Source organism: Mugil cephalus, chromosome 14 (genome assembly GCF_022458985.1).
Source record: "Mugil cephalus isolate CIBA_MC_2020 chromosome 14, CIBA_Mcephalus_1.1, whole genome shotgun sequence".
Classification (NCBI taxonomy): Eukaryota; Metazoa; Chordata; class Actinopteri; order Mugiliformes; family Mugilidae; genus Mugil; species Mugil cephalus.
In genome coordinates, this window is record NC_061783.1 from 21,221,874 (window position 1) to 21,245,130 (window position 23,257).

The 23,257-nt window shown below is 42.4% G+C and overlaps 1 protein-coding gene across 7 annotated transcripts in view; it reads right to left on the minus strand.

Annotated features, from left to right (window-relative positions):
* Nucleotides 1-18,645, minus strand: part of col11a2 (collagen, type XI, alpha 2) — a 38,592-nt gene extending 19,947 nt beyond the window's left edge. For 3 of the 7 annotated variants that reach the window (XM_047604598.1, XM_047604597.1, XM_047604595.1), the window contains exons 1-6: nt 18,116-18,645; nt 8,868-9,029; nt 7,311-7,521; nt 6,479-6,641; nt 6,227-6,349; nt 1,213-2,271 (exon numbers count right to left, since the gene is read on the minus strand). In XM_047604598.1, coding sequence (XP_047460554.1) covers nt 1,213-2,271; nt 6,227-6,349; nt 6,479-6,641; nt 7,311-7,521; nt 8,868-9,029; nt 18,116-18,233 — 1,836 coding nt within the window. In that variant the 5' untranslated portion in view covers nt 18,234-18,645. Of the gene's footprint in view, nt 1-1,212; nt 2,272-4,322; nt 4,437-6,226; nt 6,350-6,478; nt 6,642-7,310; nt 7,522-8,867; nt 9,030-18,115 lie in introns of all 7 variants that reach the window. The other 4 variants (XM_047604602.1, XM_047604601.1, XM_047604599.1 and 1 more) reach the window with 3 other exon arrangements.
* Between the last annotated feature and the right edge of the window lie 4,612 nt (nt 18,646-23,257).

Below are 23,257 nucleotides of genomic sequence, written 5' to 3' on the forward strand. Positions count from 1 at the left end.
AAGAAGAAAATGGAACACATCATAAAACTGTGATTGCCAGGGGCAATTGTTTTACTGGCAACTCACATTTTTGAAGTTACAAAGATCCACTTTAGAAAAGAAATTTCAGGAATTTCAGTGACTATAAATTTTGCTAGATGCAAGATTTAGAGAGTCAGTGAGACCATTTCCCTGAAATTTCTTTTCACTTTTCTGTTGAACCATTTTTTTGCTTTTTAAAGCTCAGGAAGCCAAGATTCATGAAAGGGTGAAGTAAGCTCGTATCTGGAAGATGGACTGAGAGCCTCTAACCATCCCTGAAGATGAAAACATCATAACTTGATGCTTTGGGATGTCTAGTTTCACCCAAGACTAGAAAAAAACAGACAGACAACACCAAATGACAGCCTCACAGAATATGACTTAATGAATTCAATTGAACAGTGAACCCACTGTTGCCCATGAATGTCTCTTAATTCTCCCGAATGCTGGTGTCACACTCGACTACATAATTAAACTGACCTTCTAGTGAAAGCTTGCTCTTAATTTCTGTGAAGCTGCTTTATTCATATTTGATCCAAAGACAGAAAGACAGATGTCAGAGAGAAAACACAAATGCTTAAAAAACAAAGAGAGGGAAGGATTGACAGGGGAGTTTTGTTGTGATGCACATGTGTAAAATGTGATAGTGTTGGTGTTTTAGCAATTTCACTTTGTGCCATAGAAATCCATGCTCATTTATTTGACCATAGCGGTTCTCCTGAAAAGAAAGAGGCGGAGTGCTGGCGTGTATTCAGGTTCTGAGATCCAGTTTCAGCAGCTTGAGGGTAGGAGTGTGAAGTGAAGTAAAGAACAATGAAACTTTACAATTAGCCATGCTTCAATGCGCACTGCTGTGTCATATCATATAGAAAGGTTGGAGTGATCATGAAGATCATATGATATATGAACAGAGGAGAAGGCGGCCAGCTTGGTATGAACCAACTTCCAAGACCAGATTACGCACCATCAAGGATTTGCATCAAAATGCACAAAGCCGGTGACATTTTGAAAGATCAAACTATTCATACATTTGATCCTCCACTGGTGTTGGAGGTTCAAATGTAAAAACATTTAGTTTAACATCAATTTTGCTGCAGATCCTGGATGATGGAATGTGCTGGTAATGAGATGGGAATGGTGGTACATACGACTCTGGACGTTTCGACCCAAACATGAGCCCTTCTGTTGTACCTGTTGGTAACCGTTGGTAATTTTCTTCGCTGGGACGCCAGTTCCACTCAGCGCGGTCTTGCCAAACGGTGGGAAAGGTTTGTCCTGAGATTTGACATTAACGTCCACATGCACCTTGGACTTCGTGGGCCTGGGTGGAGTGGGCCTGGCACTGGCAGATGTTGGAGCTACTTTCGTCGGCATGGAAACCTTTTTGATGACATTCTTGCTTACTTTGCTCACTGTCGATTTGACCAGGGGGACTTTGGTGACCACAGTTTTAACTTTGACCTCTGCCTTCGCTTGGGTTTTTACTGCTGAAGCTTTGGTCGACACAACTTTGGCCATCTTTGTAGGTTCTGGTTTTGATGCTTTTGTGGGTTTAGGTGTCTTATTAGCACCGACCACCGTCTTTTCTACTTTCACAACTTTCTCAGTCATTGTTTTTGTAGTGGTTTCAATTCTTGCCTGATTTGCAGCCCCGTTACTAACAGCTTTCTTTCCAAGCACAGTAGTAAATTTGCCGTTATTCTTAGCCTCGCCATTGACTTTATTCTCAGCTTTGCCATTAACTTTGACTTTCTTCTCTACTGTAGATTTGCCATTGCCGTTTCCATTCGCCTTTGACACAACAGTGACTTTTCCATTTCCATTTGCTTTCTTTTCTGCTGAGGTTTTCGCATTTCCATTACCGTTGACTTTCTTGTCAACTACAACCTTGCCGTTCACTTTTACCTGAACTGTGGGCTTGATCTCAGCTGTAGCTTTGCCATCAGATTTTGCTGCAAATGCTTTTCCATTCCCTGCACCATTAGCTGGTTTACCGTTGCCATTCTTGGCTGGGGCAGACGTGGGCTTAGACTTAGCTGGTGCTGTTGGTTTGATTTTAGACAAGAGGATTTCTACTGCGGTAGGTTTCGCTTTAGACGACTTGGCTGCGGAAGATTTGGGGGCTTTGGTGGGCATAGGTGGCTTGATGACAAGTTTGTTGGATCCAGTTTTGGCTGGCTTGGGCGGAGTGGGTTTGGCTTTTAAAAGAGTGGATTTTGTGGGTGCCGCTTTCCCATTGAGTGCCTTCTTCTGATATCCGTGATAATTGTTTGATTGCAATGTTGTTTAGTATGTAAAAGTGCATTTAGACAAAGACAGGGAAAAAGAGAGTGGAAGATGACAAAGACAAATGGAGGGGTTGGGAGGGGGATGAAAAGCAAAAACAAGGGATGGACAAAAGGAGAGAGAAGACAAGAGTGGATGTTTTGAGAAACAATTACATAAAGATGGCTAAGGCTCGGATGATTTACTGAGACTGTACAGGCATTACTGGATACAGCAGAGAATTTAAAACATATATAAATATGTACCAAGACTATAAATACAGACAGCATTAAACATTTGAGAAATTTCTTTTCTTTGACCCAAAAAATGCAATTTATTCTTATTATTTTTTGCTGATCTCTCCAGTAATGCCATTCCCAATATTAAATGACAAAGCAGCATCTTTGTGCTAATAAGAACTGGAGGCCGTGGTTTGGCAGAGGCACTGAGGGTGTGGCTGGTCAGGTAAAGCTGGCTGCTGAACACACACACACACACAGACTGAGAGACACACACACACACACAAATCATACACACCACTGATGCACTGACCTGCAGTGCTACAATGCACTGAGCAGTTCATAAGACGGAGAAGGTTGCTGCTGTTTAGCCGTGCAAAAGAAGTAGTGTGGATGTCGGGCTGGCATGCAAATGCATGTTAGTTACACACTGTAAAACCACAAAATGACAAGTACTGAACTTCCTAATTCTTACCACCCATGCTGCTACAAGAACAATACATGCAAATTAAAACTGAAAACAGACAATACATTCATACATATAAAAAGGTGAAGAGAAAAAAAAGACCCGTGAAAATATATACTCTTAACATATGCCATACAGAACACAAAAAGACCACAGATCGTGGCATAGGTGTATGTCATCCATGCCATAAAAGGTCAGAAGTACAACCACGAATGGTTTAACCAACACAAAGACATGTGCAGTGATATTCCCAAACTGACTGAAAGGTTGGTCTCGAAACAGATGATGCAGAAGAACAGTGGACACATGCAATGACATTCTCCAAGATGATACAGAAACCATGCAAGTAACAGAACAGTGGAGTCAAACAGTATGCAAACCCACAATGTTTCGTGATCGAGTGTGAAGCTGAATGGTTGGGGTTTGTGTTTTAATGTTTTTGAGTGTCGGGAAATTAAAACAACCACAGAAAAGCATTTGAAAATCAAACAGTTATGCTGTTATGTGATCATCGCTTAACACACTCTGTAACAAACCCCACCCACAGTCATAGAAGACTATGTGAGAAAGATCAGGTAAACACAAGGCTGTTGACTTGTATTTGCATGTGCTCAGTTTCAAGAGACAAATTTATATGATTAGCAAAAGTATGATGTAAGGCTATTAACTTTTTCTAATGACTTCCAAAAATAAAATAAAAAATCTTCCATCAGGAGTGTTAATTATATTGTTTGGTTTGAACTATAACTCTTTTTCTATCTTTTCTATTTACAGTCCATTGTGTGCTGAGCAAGTTTTATGGATCTTGCCCATCTTAAATTCTCAAAAAGGTTTTCACAATCTTTGGGAAAATGCATTTTGGTTAGATTTAAAGTAGAAGGTGACAGGACACACATAATAAAGGAGGAGGAGTGAACGGAGGAGAAAACTGCATGTGTGCATGACAACACAGCTGCACCTACTGCACTGACCCAGTGCCCCCACTCGGCCACACGTGAACACACATACACATATATGACAACGTGTAAAAAAACAATGTAATCCTGTGTGATGAAGATGGTGGAAATGAGGCGGATGTGTGAGAGGTCAATCTGGATTAAAGACAAAGTCAGATGTAAATAAAATGGGAGGTGTGGAGCGATGAAGGATGAGAGGGAAAATGGAGATTCTCAACGGGAAACATGTCACGTAAACGGCGATAACACTCAAATCTTTAGCAAACTAATTACAAAGCGCGGATTTTTGTTTTTATGCATCTCTGTCTCTCTCTCATTCTCCTTCCCTTCCACAAACTCCGCTCGTGTTTTCCCTCTCTCTCGCTCCCTCTTTACCTGTTGGCTGGGGGCCCCTGGTTGGGGAGAGGGAGGCGCAGAAGAGGAGGGAATGCCTGTTGTTTCCTCATAATAATAGGGGTATTCATGGTCATCCTGCTCCTCATCAAAGTACTGAGAGAGATGGAAGGATGGAAGGATGGGAGGATGGGAGGAAAGGAAAGAGGTTCGCAGCGAGTGAAAGGGCAGGCGAAAGCAAAAGGAGTGCATGAAGAGAGGTGAAAGGGAAAATGGATTTTTTGGGGGGAAATGGGAGGAGGTTGCAAAAGTCACAGAGGGATAAATAAAAGCAAAGAGGGGGAAATACTGGTGATAAACAGCAAGAAACAGCATGATGACAAAATGCACAGCTTCCATTTCTCCGTTCATCAAAGTCTGCGTGTCCGTTTGAAAGGTTTGATAATGAAGACGTCCGAAGACACGCAACCTTGATGAAGGAGAAAACTGCAAAGAATAAAGCAGTGGTTGACGTCAATGAATAAAACCACACTGATTTATATTCATTCGAAAAGCAAAGTCATCTACATCAGCAGCATCAACATGGCAGGGTTTGGGACACAAAGTCTCGGAGCTCCGTACAGCGACTGACAATTTAGACCAATTTAAGATTAGGCATGCAGACTTATAAAAAAAATAAAAATAAATAAAAAGATCATGTACTTTAGATGGATGAATGCAGATGAAAGTAATTTGTGTCTTTAGCTATATGATGCAGCCGGTGTCGGGAAGTTTTTTTAAATTTTTTTTTAAGAGACAAAGAATGTTGGAGAGCTTGTGAAGCTTATAATGCATCTAATGTGCACAACCAGTCTCAGTAAGAAAAAAAAAAGGCTCGACCTTAAGCCATCTTCATGCCAGATTCTTATATGTCTCAGTTTAACCAATCAGAATTTAACTGCTTGAACAATAACTCTTTCTTTCAGTCCACCAAAAAAAGGAGGGATGAAAAATGAATGCTTGCTTGTATCGTTCATCCCCTTACCCCTACCTTTCTGTGTTCCAATGCAGTAAAGCAGAAAAAAGTGACAGCTAATCATCTGCTGTAACAAAAGAAAAGTCTACAATGATATATATAAAAAAATAAATAATGTGTAGCTATAGGAGGGTGTGAGGCCTTTAGTGACCTCAGGGACACACAGACTGTGGAGGTGAGAGGAAGGTGGACGGATACAAACTGTTGCTGATGACGAGGATGCGTGAGGAAGGACAGAAAGGGAGAGAAGCACTTTGATGACCCAAGCTGAACGTGAGGACTTCATTTCCGGAGCTTTTTAATAATTATTAGACCATATTTTCCAGTATTGTGGCTTTCTTCCAACAAATCCTGTTCTACAGACGATATTTTACAATTAAATAAGCAAATGTGAAAGGAAATGATACAGTGGGAGGAACAGTTTAATGAAGCATCTGTAAAAACCGTGATAATAGTTCGATAAACTCTCCTGATTTTTCCTGATATCAAGATACTTCCCATTCCATTGAAATAACAAAAAAAAAAACTGATTTAACTAAAGAAAACATTTAAAAGCACCGAAAAAGGGAGAAAGAAAGTCCACAGATTCTGTTTGGGCCTGATTTATTGGAGCTACAGATGAGCCTAATTTTATAAACGAGTTGTGAGTTGTGAGCATAGAGTAGCAGGGACAGCCTGACGGTGTTCACTCTGTGGGCTATTCAGTAGTCTCACGGGATTTGTGCGTGCCCACGTTCTCACTTTGTGTGAACACCTCCTGCAGTAAACTTTATAAGAGGGGAAAGAGTGAGGGTGATGTATATATATATATATATAAAGGCCATTTATTGCACCCAGCAGGAGGGTTTCCAGATAATTATTCAGGAAGAAGGTCAGATGGTGGATTTCATACATCTGTGTATAAGCTTGTGCTGTTGGTGGTGTTACTCACGTATGTGTTGGGGTCCTGAGCCTGGGTTTTGGGCAGAGGGGAGTCACAGTCAGGGCTGTAGTGTTCACAGAAGTCGTAGGCAGCCTGGGCGTTGGAGGCGACCAGCAGCTGCTGGATGTCTCCCTGTGGACAAAAAACAGATGTGTCTAAAACCAATAATGACCAATAAATATAATGTTACCAGATTCAACCTCCAAGTCATTAACAATTTAACACTAGTTTGCCCTTCGTCCTGATTTTGCTCGTCCTCACCTGGAAAACCTCCTCATCGAGCAGACGGGCTCCAAACACCGTGATGCCATTGGTGTCGATCTCCGCACCGTTTCCGCGGGGCAGAGGACGCGTCATCTTCTTTTTGCAGTCCAGCAGCAGGGTCACGTTCTTCTTGGAAACGGAGAAAGCAATGCGATGCCACCTAGAGACAAGGAGTGCAAACCGCAGGCAAATAAATGTGTAACATGACTAGAGTTGTAAATGCAAAGGTATCAATCCGGCCTCCAGATCAAATAGAATTTCCAACCAACACTGATGTACACCAATCAGCCACAACATTAAAACCACTAACAGGAGCAGTAAATAACATTTAAAACCACCTTGTGACAATTCAGTGTTCTGCTGGGAAACGTTTGGACCTGGCATTCATTCATGCGGATGTTACTTAAACATATAGCACCAGCACCCCACCCCCCAACCCAATAGCAATAACACTCCTAGATGGCAGCAGGATGCAGCCTGACACACACACGCAAAACAGGCAAACATGAAGAACAGCACAAGATGTTGACCTGGCCTCCAAATCCACTAGAACCCAAACTGATCACATATCTGTGGGATGATCCACAGAGGCCCCTCCCCTCAATCCCTAGGTAACAAATGCCCCCCACTATCCTGTTACCAGACACCACAGGACACCCTCCATTCTCTGATGAGTCACAACTGTTTTTTGGAGACCTGCATAATATTAGGAAGGTGGTTCTAATGTTGTGGCTGATCGGCGTACACACTATCCCCAGCCACTCAAACCCACATGACCCCAGTCATGTCATCTCAACCAGTCACAAACTGGTTGTCGCTGGTTACTGACTTGCCATCAGCCAGGTTGACACCTCTGAAGAGCGGGTAGTCCTCGGGGGCCGGCTTCCCGTTCTGATCCTCGTACAGGAAAACAGGGGAACGTCCCAGTTCAATGCCCAGCTGCTGGATTCCCTGCTCGCTGTAGATGGAGAGGAGGAAGGCCTGGAGACCTGCTTGGGCCTTAACCAGAGCCATGATGGAAAAGTTCTCCGGGAAACGACCTGTGGATGAGGAGAGAGATGATTAAGAAAAAGAAGGAACAAAAAGTCAAATACACGAACACTTATAAAGATAATGTATATGCTGTATGTAGTTAGGGAAGGTATATGGATTGACTGGGATCTTATGTCAGAACATTTATCTAGCAAGAAAGGGAAGACAGATAGCAAAGAGAAGAGAAAGTGAAGGAAGAGAGAAAGATGCCACAAAAACAGAGAGAAAGTGCAGAATCTGAGATGGAAAAGAAAATGTGAAAATTACAGTAATGATGAGTAATTAAAGTAAGAGATCTGTCAGGATTATAGAATATAGTCCCTATATAAAGCTGGCATACTGTATACGATGTGAAGAAATAATAACAGGTGTGCCCAACTGAACTAGGACGACTAAACCGCAGAAAATGAGCTGAAAATCAAATTTGACTTTAAAGGATTTCTTCACAACCACATAAGTGCCACTGTTTCATTTCTTTCCTCACTCCAGGGTGTCAGACTGTTTTCTAGAGTTAATTTGTTGTGGCTCTTGCAGCGAGTTTTACACCGCTCGTGCGTTGCAACCCATAATTATCCTTTATATATCCTGGAGCAATTTAGCAAAAGGGCACAACAGCCTCACTTAACTCCAGAGAGCTAAGTTTAAAATCCTTCCACACATAATATGTAAAGTCAAGTATGGGTTTTATATTGGACTGGAATTCATCATAAATACTAAATACAATGTTACTGGTTTAAAGTAACGTATGCAACACTAATATGTCATTTCTTCCTGCAAAAAATAGATTTATTATCAAAGTAAGACAGCAGCTAAATCATCATATCCTATTTAAAGTCCAAAATTTCATAGAAAACACTACACCGTACCACGGCATTTGAAAATAATAATAAAAGAAAGAAATATTTGCTAAAAGGCTAAATATATAGTAACATATTTCAGTCAGACACAGAAAATTTTTAAATAATATTAAGAAAAGCTGAAATGTAATGATCAGTTTCTTTAAATAAACCTAAAATACAAACAAATAAACAGATATTTTGTATTGGAGATTTCCTTTTAATAGCGTGCTTTACTTTAATTATAATATACACAGCCTGCCAAACAACAAAAATGATGGCAACTTATTTCAGACTGGCTGCAGTAATACCTCATCATATTTATTATGACATTTATGTTGCAACATGTTGTTAAAAGTCTCCTGTGGCTCCACTTGTAGTTTTCTAAAGTTTGAGAGATTAACCCCGATAAAAGTCAGGACCTATTTTGAATCAAACAACCTTTCTCATGCATTACAGTGATACTGCTCCAGATCCTTAAGCTCCCTGAGAAGCCGCCCCGTCCGGCGGAGGCCTACCTGAGAAGAGCTGCTTGGTGGGGGCGGAGATCTGAGCCTTCTTGGTGATGCGGTAAGCATGATCGGGGCTGCTGGAGCGGCGGGACGTGCAGAACCCCGGGACTTTCTTCACACCCTCGGGGAGAGAGGGAACCTGCAGAGCCCGTAACACGTCCACTGGGTCTGGAGAAAGACAAGATCACAGACTGAATAACTGACGTGTGCCACAGTATTTTAACTGAGGTGAAGTCAAATGAGTTCATCAGTCAGTAAAGACTGTTAAAACACTGCGCACTATTTTGTTTCTCCTTCCGCTTTATAAGTTTTAAAGCTGAAGCTAATCTGAGTGTAATGTTGCTTAATCTAAACCTGAGGAGTTTTATTTTACATTGCAGCCATTATTTCTTTCAGCTGTTCCTGTAAGAGTCGATCTCTCATCTGGAACACAATCTAAAATGTCCCTGCAGCACTAATGTGACATAGGATCGGGTACAGAAGATGTCCACAATGGCCACCACTGTACATTTAGATATAAAGCAAGAAAGGAAGCCCTGTGCCGGAGCAAATTGGGCAACGGTCCAAGCCACATATATGCACCAGGTCAGGGCAGGTACAGTAAAGCTCAGTTTAAATCAGAGACTTCAATTCTGCCCATATTCATCAGGCCACAGAAGTCAAAGTCAATTTGGATGTGATAGTGCCGAGTGAATGTTTGTTTAAGTCACACAGGCGTTTCACAGTTTTGCCTGACATGTACAAACACACAGAAATACAGGAATGCACACACACACACACATCAGATATGTCCCACAATACACAGCTTAAGATAAAGTTGTACACAAATAAACACGTACTGTACAGAAATCCCAGACCGCCAGTCTCACATCCTGTCTCCTGCTTTCACACGCTGAGGTCAACCAGTCTATTTCTCCACCTTCAGTCTGCACTGTGGTGCGCCTTGTTGGCTTTCTCACATTGCTCATAATCAGCTGTGTATGAGACTGAAAAATGTAAGTAGCCCTAAAAAGTTATTTTAAACTTGTTAAATCCTTTAAAAAAAAAAAAAGTGATTCACTGCTGACACATTCCAGTAAACCAGCGGTTAGGATGTTGAATGTTTTACACCGGCGCAAATCATATTTGTTTAAATAATTACGTTTTGAAATTTCCTGTTTCCAAGATCCAGCGACGCTGACATAAATTCGTTTTCTGAGAAAGAATCAAATACAACATTTATCTTTGAAATGAGGCAGCGATTATGTTGGAGCGCCCAGTGTTCACATTTTCCTGAACACACTTTTCCTCCCTCTGTCTCGGCGAAGCCTTTTCTGTGTTTGAGGTGCGCCAGCGTTGCTGCTAACAGGCGATTAAATCCATTTACAGCCGACCCCGCTATGGCACATCTCATAATAAACTACTGTAGCAGAGGCAGTGATGCATGGCTCTGCTTAAAAACTGCTAGGATGATGTGGCCTATGGTAGGACGAGCTGGGTAATGAACTGTTACTTGTCACGTGGTTTAAGAGCCTAAAATATAAATAATGTTTCACCAAATCTGCTTGACCTGAAGCACATATATCATACAGTATATAATAATATAAAATATAAAAACATTATTATATTGTGAATTAAACAATGCTGTAATGCTGCGTCATAAAGCAGTTTCGTCATGTTTATATGTCTTTTATGGTGCCTCGTATTAACATCTAATTTGAAGTTTCCTTGTCTACGTCCTAAAATCGCACTGATCCCGTCAGCGGTGCGTATGTTTAGGTGACACCCAGTTAGTCACAGAGTCCCACAGACGGTAATATTTATTCAGACGGAGCAAATGGTGTGTTAATGTTGCCGCTCGGCGTCTAGACCAACACACTCCATTAACGTCACTGTAGAGTGCAGAGAGAGAGAACATGAGAGTATGAACATGTTTGAGGGAGATTAAATGGAGCTGTGATGCTGCTTTAACCATCCCAGACAGAACCGTCCTCAAAAACAGGTGCTTGAAAGTGGAAACAAGCAAAAACCTTCATAAATGCACAAAAACACAAGGCTCCCTACTTCTCCATGCATTGTTTTCAATTTTCAAACTTTTACAACTGAGGACATTAATCTTCCTCTCAGAATCAAAAAAGAAATTTGGACACAGGAAGATATGGAAGTATTTAAGAGAGTCCAACGAGAGGAAGGAGTCAGGACAGAGGTTCAGGCAAAGGTGGAGTGTGTCAGTCTGTGTGTGTTTTTTCGGGGAGGTGGGTTGGGGTGGGGGGGTTAGGCAGTGACAGTAGACAGCATGGTTCTGTGATGGCAGGATACTGGATCGGATTGCAGCCCGGGCTCCCCCACTACACCCAGCACAATGTGCCGCTCTGTTCCCTGCCTCCACTCACATCTGCAGCCGGGGCCCTTCCTGCCTGGAGGACCACAATCACGACAAAAACACACCCACAAAAATAACACAGAGGCACACACAGAACCCGGCGAGGGTGAAAAGCGCACCTACGCGCACACACACACACACACACACCTCACGAGATGAGGAGCGGCAAATATGAAGCTGGACATGTAGGAAAACAGGCAGCCGAGGGATATAAACTCTCCTTCTTTACTTTCTTTCCTCTTCCTGTTCTTTTTATTTTTGTACCGTAAGCGTTCACAGATGGTTGAGGTCTTTTGATGTAAATGTAGCCCAATTACACTGATGTCATTAAGACAGGAAACAGAGCTCCGAGACACGTGAGGGCAAGATTACAGTAGCTGGTACAGTTCTACCTACTGACAGCTGCACTGCTGAGGTCCGAAGAAAAAGTTCCTCATGTATGACACAAATATTAACACAAATATGAATGAATCTGAAGACTCTTAGATGTCATTTACTTTAACAGCATTTTACTACTGAGGACAACTCTGAAAGTTAACAGTGAAAGTATGTAAAAGTTAATTAAGTTAAAATAAAAGTTTGGTTAAAAGGAACTTTTTGATGACCATTAGAACTGATTTATAAAATGTTTGGTGTATAATGTGGCCCTGCACTACGGGGTGAGTGTATTTTTTCGACAGGTGAAACAATCCCCATCAGTGTTACCCCTCCAAGCCACCCGGGTTCCACAGAACCACGACGGAGCAAACGGAGCAGACCACCGGGTTATTGCAGCCTGATCGAAAACACGTGCGACACTCGGGGTGGCAGCCACACTGTTACACGGGACGAGGTGTGCTCATGAAACTTCACCGTGTCCAGGTGGTGTTTGGGCGACTGTAGTTCCCCACATCTGACACTAGATGGAGGTGAAACAGGTTTAACTGACAGCACAGTTAACAGAGCACAGCCAAAGCCTGTCAAAGGGCAAACACACACACATACATGCAATATGCAAATAGGCTCATGTTCTTAGGAGTGAGAGATAAACAGCGCTGTTGTTTACTGTTGGTTACTATTAAGCAGAGTGTGTTCTGTCAACTTTTCTGTCAGACGGCTCTCGTGTCTGAACACAAAGCAGCTGGACGCACAGATTAGACACCGAGTGCAAATAACATCAGTAGCATATAAGTGGCAAACAATTAGCATTATTCCGGCATCCAGCTCGGCTGGAGCCTGTGGCAACATGCAGTGAGCAGGGCACTTTTGTGTGTGCACAGGTGTGTATGAATCTGTATGTGCATGCACACTAGTGTGAGTGACTGTATGTATATATGTGTGTGCTTTTTCCTTTTTCTGTTACAGCTGTGCCAAATACCAGACACACACTCCAGCTGACACGCTGACCCCTCACCTCTCACCTTTACACAGCGACCACATTGTTAGAAACACAGAGCAAGAGGGACGTGTAATATTGACCACACACACACACACACACACACACACACACACACACACACACACACACACACACACACACACACACACACGTGAGCACTGGTGGACAAATTTATCTTCACACCAATTCTCTGTCTCAGTATTTGAAAACCATTTCCCAGAATAAATTGAGACGGCAGGTTGTGTTGTCCAGATCTCCAAAAAGCAAGAGAGTCTCTAGAAAACTAATTTTGAAAATGAAAACCATAAACTAAATTCCAGTTGCTCCTAAATGATCAGTGTCTCCATCCACCCAGCTGACCACAGGGGCAAGAAGTATGAGCACAGAAATCTGACTGCAGGTTATAATTTCCAACATGGTGCTCTATAGTTAGGATTTATTTATAATTCCTTATGTACACAGACAGAATATCCACTATGAGCACCCGTACTGTAAAGAGGGGGGTCATTAGTATGGACACTATTTATATGGTTCAAACTGAGGGTTTGGTTTGTCAGTGTCGGGTTTAACATCACGTACACTTTATGACTCAAAAACAGAAAAGCCTTAAAGAGAATGATTCTCTGTGCTATGTGATTAGTAGTAAAACATGAATTTTAAAGAATTTTTCAGATTAAGAAAATATAATACACATAATTCACCCCTCATAGCTGCTAAAGCATCTTTAATATGAATATTAAATTGTGCCATAAAGCTGAGGGGCAGAAGGACTTCAGTAAGTTTCATCTTTATAACACTAATTAATCTAAAAAGTTGTTTCAACAATGTTTTATTAAGCTCTTCATCCTTTTCATTTTAACTTTAATACCAGCCCCTTGTAGCTCTCATTTTAGAGTATTTACACTAATGAATCCTACAGTCCCCTGTGGTCTGCCAGTCTCTGCAGGCCACTGCCAACATTTACTGTATTGCCGTTCCGTGTGCCGCGTTATAGCATCATGTGGTCTGTGCCAGTCTGTGTGTGCTCCACCGACGATGCCAGCGTGTATCATGCCAGAGGCTCGTGTGGTTTCGGGGCTGGAGGCCACAGTCTCAGTTTGGATCTGAGGGTGGATACTGACACCACAAGGCCTGCATGGGACCAAAGGGGGCTGACCGGGAGACAGTCAGTGCTTCCCTGCAACATGTGGTATCAAATGGGCGCAGACAGCTGGCAAGGCCACAAATTAGAAACTATGCCAGTTCACTAGTTTACAAATCCTTACAGCTCACCGTCTCAATCTCCCCTTTCAACTGAACAGAAAACCCCAAATCACTGTCATTTTACATGGAGTCAACTAATAGGAAATCTTGGGTCAGTGCTGTAGCGCAGACTAACATGCAGCGACCCCTGGTTTCAGAATACATTCATACCAGAGCAGAGCAAAAAAAAAAACTGAGGAGTCGGAGTCATAACAAATAGAAGAATAAAAGAAGGGGGGCAGGAGATTACATGATAAGCTTCATCACTAATTACAGTGGCACCTTTTCAGCTTGGAATTCCCCCACAGCAGAGATATAACCCAGGCTCTCTATGGGTGTAATTTAGCTGCAGAGAGGGAGGACTTTGACTGGGACTTTGACTGGTTGTGATGTGCTGTGATGTGGCTCTTGCTTATACATTTCTTCAGGGACATTGCTCACAGAGGACTGCAACATTTCAGACATTCAGATCAAAATAAATTTAAAGTGCTATTGTCTGATCATTCATGCTGCAGAGTAAGACTTTCCACTGAAACTACTTTCAAATAGATGGACTGCATTGATGTCTGGAAAGGAAATGTACATTAACCCGACATGTAACACACACACACAGCTGGTCTCTACGCCCTCCTACAGCGACTTCCTAGAAGCAAAATAACAGTGGCCAGGAATAGCATCATATACAGACACTCTGTCATTATAAAGCTGGCGCACTCTTCTGCCGTCCTTGTACATCTTCCACTAAAGCAGAATGTCTCAGAGGAATGATTATCCACACACACACACAAGCCACGAAATCATCACCTACATAACCAAGAAAAAAAACAACAACTGTCTCCGACACACTCTGCTCCGTTCAGGCTACAGCTCTAATGTGGTGTGTCTGAGAAAGGCTTCTACAAGTTCACAGTGTGAGGGGATGTCATGGTTTCTGTACGCTTCAATCTTACAGACACCGCTTTCTGGGCCTTATCTTTCCATGAATATGAAGAAACTTTGCATGTGTGATTGAGGCGGCTGAAAGAGTCAAGTTAGGTTGTTAGTTGTGCTTCTGGAAAAGAAGAATTCATTTTGGCAGGCTTCAATAGAGCTAATAAGAGTTATTTAGAGAAGTGACAAATATGAAAAGGAAATTCCACATTAGTATAAATAAGTTATTCTTAAGCACCAGTCTATAAAACAGTGAGCATTAATTAACAGGCATAAAAAAACCCTGAACTTCCACTTCCAGAATTCCAGATAGCCTGTTCTCAGAGGTTGTGGTTGTGTAGCTGTAGCTGTGGCGGATGTTTGTTAATCCTACCAACAGAGGTGGAATTTTGATACTGACTAGGAGTAAAATGTTCAGCTCAGGGCACAGTGCCCCGACATCCAGGTGGAGGTTTGGTATTAAATGAGATGTTGTTCACCGTAAGTCTTTGAAGCTAAATTCTTAATAAGCTCTTACTTTGATGCAGATTAGCATCTGCCAGGTCAACAAAGAGGCACTAGCCAAGAGTACGAAACCGCAGACACAAACCTGGACAACAAGGTAGAGAATATACAAACTAAACCATTAAAAAGAAGGGTGCACAGAACAGAGGATGGTGGCAGAGAGCCACGGGGACCAAAATGATGACAGGGCAGAGGAAAATAGTTAGTTAAGAATAAAGCGGCCAGGCTGAGTCACATGTGACAAACAGAGGCCTTGAATGCCACACACTTCTATATAGTCAGTGGCATGAGCTGTCGAAATCCTACTGCTGGACCATACAGTAGATTTATTCAGAGAGGGAGGGAGGGAGAGAGAGAGAGAGAGAGAGAGAGAGAGAGAGAGAGAGAGAGAGTAGGGGGGGAAGAGGACCAGAGAGAGAGAGCCGGGTCATGTTGTGTTTAGCCAAACTGAGACAGACTGCCCTTTGAGGAGCTCTGCTTTGAAATGAGGTTGAGGAACATCCATGTCAAGAAAATATTGCCCTCTGATTTTCTCCCTTAAACAAAACTCGGCTTTCATGCATTTCTGGGTGCGCTGCTCCCTGGGTGACGGCTGTGCCTCCATCCATCCCTCATTCATCCCGCTTTTTTTTTCTTCTTCGTCTTCATTCTCCCAGGGAAGAAAGAATAGAGCCCGACTATTTTTTCTCTCTCCTCTAAATCGGTCTGGGTGGGGCGCTGTTAAGCACATCTGCTTAAGTGCGCTACACTTCGCGCACAGGAACGCGGTGGTCCGGCGCCCCCTATGGTTGAGTTTGCTGGGACACTACGTGCACACGCATGACAAGACGCGCGCCTACACTACAGGTAACAGGCGTGTTTTAATTGCGTCACTCTGACATTATCATACGGCCACGTGATTAAAAAATAAATAAATAAAAAAAACCGGCAAACAAACGAAAGTCCACTTCTATATTCATCCTTTAAGATGAAGCAGTCTGACTGAGGCGCCGCACACAGACGCACATTCAAACAGGCCTAGATGTGGCATACATTTCCACACCCTAAATTGGGGGGAAAACATCCACGCTTACAAAGCGCACACAGACACGGAGACACTAAACGCTTTCACTCCCAAACCCCTGCGACCGAGGTGCTCGGCCGCATAACAGCCTATTCATAAGACGCAAAAATGTCTCAGGCTTCCGCCTCCAAAATACACACGGGAGACGGCGGGAAGGTGCAATCGCCTCTCGCAATCTGAAACTGTAAAAACGGGACCAAGGAATACACCGGAGGAGGGTGATGTATGTTACAAAAGTCTCATTGGTGCGAAAGCTGCAGGGATGTGTCACCACAAACTATCGAAAAGAAGAATCCATCTTCAGCCAGTGAATCCTTGAATACCCGAATCTGCTTAAATGTGCACGAGAATAAGTACTTATGTTCCAACTTCCAAAAGTTAGTTTCAGTGAAGTGGTTTGATCTGAAATCATCTGGACTCAGGTGCATTAAGACAACTAGCGGTGCGTCAGGGAACTGCAACGCATACAGATAATTCCTTTATGGCCAACTAATCTATACTGAGAGCGAAAAGAGGGGGAATAAAATAGCCTGTGGTTTTAAACCCTAAACCTAAACAACGCTGACAACTATCAGTCAAAAAGATTGTCCAGATGTTTATAAGAGCGTGTGGTATAATTATCGCAAACATCTGTTGTTGTACACTGAGAAAAACGCAAAATCAACTTTACATTTGCTCATTGAAGTCCCCCAGAAGTCCCTCCTCCTTTTAGACAACCAGAGGCAGTGATGGATGGGCTGGTGCACAGGCTGAACTGGTAAACACCCTGTCAGCCCCACAAGGTCCCAACTAGCAGCCTGATTCAATGACCCAGTATAAACACAAACCAACATTCAGATGCAACACAGAAAAATCCTCGTGCAGATCTCATTAACGGGACGTTCAGGTGACACACGTCTTCAAAGGCGACTGCAGGTCTTTGCACCGTCCTACCCCATGCCCCCCTCCGGATACGCGGGGTCAAGTGCCTTAAATTAACCTGATTCTGACAGAACTAATAAAACGTATTAAAGGAAGTAAATTTTAAAGTAGAAAAATCAACATCAGATAGAAATTATCCACAAATATCAACTGGCTTTACGACAAAGTTTGAGCGACACGGCGAGACAGTAGCTTTGACACCTGCCATACGTCCACCCAGAGAGGGAGACAGCCGAGGAAACAAAAGTAATAAATGTCACCTTTTATCGAAAAAGCAAAAAACTACAACTTTACTTCCCTGTTTAGTGCAAATGAGTCGATTATCGAGCAGCGTTTGTTGAAGATGCGAGAATTCAGTTTCCAGCTTTTTAAAAAGTCATGGACATATCAGAACATTTACGTCAATGTTTTCATATTTTTTGCTGGATTAGTTTTCATTGCGTCCATTGGCAGACACTCAAATATCCTCATCACTTTTCCAACTTACATTTGTCAAAAATAACAAATGGTCGCTATCGGTCATTCACTCAGAACCTTTATGGAAGAAAGAAAAAAAAACACAAGTCATCGAGGGATGCTTGTGGCCGTGTAAAAGGCAGAAAGTCGAAACATTCAGTTTACTATACAACTGCCAGGCTAACAATTAGATGTATAAATTTTATTCTAGGTTAGTTGAGTATCGCCAACTAACTTATAATAAAACATAAAGAACCGTGTCAGGTGCGCAAGTGTCCCATGGAGGAGGTGCGCATTTAATGCGTATATACTTTTGAGACAGATAAACACCAGACACGTGACTTGTTTAAAAAGCACAAAAAAGCATTATAAAGTATTAACAACAGAAATGGTCTTACCTGCCCGAACCACAGTCGTTTGGCACATGGCAAGCGCCACGGTTACCAAGGCGAAGGATGAGAAGTCCATGCGCCAAGGTCTCCTTTTCTTCCGGAAAGGACAATTGGCAGTATCCATAGTGTTGCAGTAGTGTGTCGGCCTGGTTCAGCTGCAGATGTAGGATGTGGGGATGTTATCCTCTTACAGAAAGTCAGCCGACGACAGGAACCCGGCTGAACCTTCTGTGGGGTAACAGACAAAAAGGCACGCCTCTGGAGACGTGTGCACCTCTCTCCCGGTGACTGTTCCTTGAGGTACTGATGCCGATGTTAATGCACAAAACCTAAACACTAAAAGGGGTTTGGGGTGAATAAATATATTTTATTTTAACGTTTAACCCCTTCGTGCTAAAGCCCCATTGAGTCAGATTGGGTACGAGTACCCAAAGTGGAGAGAGCAGCAGAGAGAGAACTGGAATCACGCTCTCCCTCCCTTCTCTCTCTTTCCCTCTCCCCTTCTTTACTTTCTCCCACGAAGAGTGAGAGTGTGTGTGTCGGTGTGTGTGTGTGAGAAAGAGAGGGAGTGAAAGAGAGAGAGAGAGGGTGCGTGAGAGAGAGAAAGAGGGAGAATTGCAAAGGAGAGGGCGTGCGTAATTGCGCACTGATCGCACGTAAATCTACGTGTGAGGAGAAGTGTCTGTGAATGTAAACCAAACATTTCCAGTAATAGGTCTACACAAATATCCCAGTTCTCTTTTCCATTAAGTTTAATGTTATATATTCTATGCCTGTATGTGTAATATTTACAGTTGGTTTTATAAACCAAGAAGAACTGATCAGGTAAAATGTAGATAAGACGTCAGGACCAAGATCCGCGCTGTGCAGCCGTATAGAGTGAGCGTCCGGCCAGCCAATCGGAGCTCTGTCCGCGCCACTGACCACGCCCCTGTCAAGCAATCCCTGGAGCGCTCTCGTGGCTCTGATTGGTCAGTTCCACGTGGCCTTGTTTTGCAGCATCTTGTCAGGTGTAGCGAGAGATCAAAGGTTCCTAGAAAGAACGTATTGTATGAAAATGATCAGTGGATCTTAGACATTTGGAAGTAATTTGTTTTTATCTGACAAAACAATATACCTACAAAAGTTTAGATTAACACATGACAATTGAGCAACACAAATAGAACAGGGCAAAAATCCCAATGACATAAACCAAGTGAAAGAATATATACTGCAGTAATGGTGGTTCCTACTTTTAGCAGAAATAAAGAAACTTGTGGAATTCAGGGTCCACTGATACTCACATGCTCACAGGTGATGGCTGATATTCAGCAAAAAGTCTGCCTAGTCTGACCAGACTAGTTTACGTGGGGCTATTAGAAATTAAGATTAACCCTAATATTTATACATATATCTGACCTTGGTTAAGAAATTCTGCCAACAAGGTAATGATTTCTACCTCAACAAAACCATAATGCACTATTTCTAAAATAACCAGATTGGATCCAACTAAATATTATGGCCACAACAAAACATAAATCCATTGTACAGGATTACACTGCAGTATTAAATAAGTGTTTATGATACTGTGTCCTGTAATTATGAACTATATGTGCAAGGACTGCACTTTGTAGCAAACACAAAACCACTGAAACATTACGTTTTTTTAACCATTTCAGTAGTAATCTGAAGGAGACATTCCTCTCATAATTTCAAAGTCGCTTTCATATCCATACATGTTGCAAACGGCATCGTCTGTGTCTATTTCAAAGTCACGTACCCGGCTGTCTGCCTCGTAAACGTCTCTGCATTCACACAGCCCGTGTTTAGTCACTTTCTTTGAATGCAGACTTCACATCGGGAAAGCAGTAATCAACCATAATTATCCTTGACGCTCTATACCACTCAATCTATCTCACTACCTTTCATTTCTTCCCCCCATTTGAGTGTGCATGCATTCTGTGGTAGTCCCAAGATTACTCCCTCTTATTACAATTCTTTCTAAGGTTTTAGCAGCGAAAGAAAATACATCTTTGTTAACATCTAAGAACAAAGGACGTTATCTTTTTTGTATCTCTTAATTCTGATGAAGTGACTCGTGCAGAGTCGCATTTGTTCCATCGTTTCGACTTCTTACAGGAGGAAACATAAAAAAGTAACACACACAAAAACAAAGAAACTAATAAAATAGCCTCATAAAGCCTCATAATGTTATTATTTTGAATAACATTAAAGAAATATAAGAACATTTGTTTAAGTCAATGGTCTTATCAGCTTTTGTGCTCAATAGAATTCTTATGTGACTCACCTATAATCACAGGGTGACTCATCTCCTGCCAAACTGCAGTTTTAAAAGTGTACAAAGTACATTTTAAAAGCAGAATAAAGGCCATGATTAAAACAGAAGGAGAAAAGGACCTTGCAGAGTTGATAAAAGATAGACTGTGTCAGCAAAGTAAACGTGAACATGCTTCACGTACACATTCAAAACTAAACATCAGTCAGTGTAGTATCACCGCTGTAGTCATTGTGTGCACCATGAGTCTGATAGTAAATGTCTGTCAGGACAGAAATTTGCAGAGACGCATTTTTGACGTATTTCAACACTAAAACTCATTATTGTAAAATATTGTGAGGTAAAACCATCTGGACAGTAAGATAAACCCCTATAGATGAATGCTGGCTCCTTCATCAAAACTTTGTCAAACATTTAGTTTTACTTTTACTTATCTAACATTTTATCTATATTTAAAAGCTCAACATGTTCCTAACCTATTTATAACCTGCTCGTATGATTGACTCCACCAGAACAGATGTTTACGAACAGAAAAGGACACGCTTTAAGTAATGGCCATGTTCCAGCTGTAATGTACTGTCTAGGATTTTGCATATGAGGCTGCCAAAAGAAAAAAATGTACTGCCGTCTCCTATGAAACTACGGGAATGAGCTTTGATGTATATGAAATGAGAAGGAGCGGCCGTTGTTTGATGGCTCCAAACGTCAACCAAGGCGGCCGTGTCCATCAATTATCCATCAGAAATCATAAAGGGACGAGCTAGGCCAGTTTTATACCTATATATTACTACATTAAAACCTAAAAAGAAAATGTAGAATTTTACAGTGTCATATATAGAAGGAAAACCATGAAGGATATGGAGCAAAAAAAAAGAGAGAGAAGGGGGACTGAAAAGACAAGAATGTGGAGTTGCAACCTAAATATTGATGCATGTAATGCAAGGAAAAACATAAACACATAATTTGTAATCTACCTGAATGCATAGGAATTATTCACAGGGTATCTTTAGTGAACTGTTCTTGTACTACACCAGATAGTCCTGGAAAACGTTCCCTCATTGTGGCAGCTCTGGGATTTTATTTTGACTTCCTGCACACAGCGAACCGGGTGTTTTCTTGAGGATAGGCTGTTTGGTTCTGGCCTCTGAAAGCAGATGCCACAGGCCATAAAAAGAGACACCGCGGGAGACATCGGTGGTATGTGTTTGTGCTAGCCTCGTAAGTGTTTGTACAGTTTTTATTCATTCCACTTCAAGCGTTCATGTTTAAAACTCTTGTTGACGGTGCCACTGTCAGTCTGGTCCAAAATGAAAAGGATTTCACAATCTTACCGAAGCATTAAACCTCGTTATACACCGTGTAATAACAATAGAGGGCCTTCTGTTCTGTTCTATTCATCGCACTGCTTTAATCTTTCCTTTTCCCCTCCGCTCATGTAGCTTCTAAATGAAAGGCTGTATGTACCTCTGAATAAATGCAGGTTCTCAGCAGGTGCTTTAACAGGTGTCTGTGCTGTGCATCCCTTCAGGTGACGTAGTCTGATGTGGACTCAGTCAGGAGCTTTAGATGTGAGGAGCAAACTGGGGGTAAACACAAAAAGCACAGTCAACACCACACAAGTAGTGTCCTCAGACATTCAGGCAACAGGCAGCACTTCATCGTACTGTACGTTGCCTATTCTCGCTATTTGCATCCTGTAAGGTCTCACGTGCTGGATAAACTAAAAGTAATTGTGTTGTTTTGTTAAGTAGAATTTGCCTCTTGCACGTTGTAACATATTCCACAAAACTCTTCTGTTTTTGTATCAATAAGCTTCATCCAGAGCGCCCTTTACAAACTCAAACCTGACTACAGTATGACTCATGTAATCCGCCAAACATCCACGTGGAAGCACCACAAATTTCAAAGAACAAGGGCAGCACGTATGCCCCACCAGCAGCGTGACTTCATCACCTTGAAACAGACTCAGCGTCCGCTTCACCGAGAGGTGAGGCTGCTAAATATCCTGACATTAAAAGGCAGGTGCTTCCACTTGTCTGAGTCCAGAGGAAGATCTGTAACGCAGGTTAATGCGAACCCTGTAATTATAAAATCAAGCTTCCATGTCAGCTGAATTAATAAAGCCTCACATTATATATTTCTCGGGCAGCAATTTAAGGATTACGAGAGCCCGCAAGGTTTCCCTGAGGGCAGGCTCCGTCAGATGTGGCCTCCCACCGAACTAATTTCTCACAATCCATCCAATCAGACGGCGCTGGAAATTTAACTGGCTGCAAAGCAAAGTTAAAGGGTGACTGGTGCACAGCTGATAGAACCACATGGTGCGGCAACATCTGGGTCAACAGGAGCAAGGGAGACTTCAAGGATGGATGAGACCCGAGTGTCTGCAGAGGCCGAGCTGGAGATGGCATAAGGTTTGAAAAATGGATTCAGCGAGTGCCTGTGGGCAGCTCTTTCTCTCTGTGCGCTATTTCCAAAAGGAGAACCTTGTAATTACAATAAAGCAACCATATTATATTGCTGACTTCCTTGAAAAGTCTGTACTTTACTGGGCAGGGCCACAAACGCACACACACCCTGCTTGCCACAACACACTGAAATAGATCAGAGCAGGCAGGGGATCGCCTGGGAGGAAACGCAGAAAGGGAGAGATACGCTCGGCGGTGGACTCAAATAGGGCGTGCGTTTGTGCTCAATGAATGGTCTCTTCTTGGCCTGGTGAAGAGGCAGGAGGTGAGCTGAACCAGGTAAAAAAAAAAAAAAGGGGGGGATCTAGACAGAAAATGGTCAGTGATTTTAAATCTGGCCACCAGCAAACACACCCAGCTAACCACATACCTAGAAATAGGCACGGGAGGAGGAGGAGGAGGGAA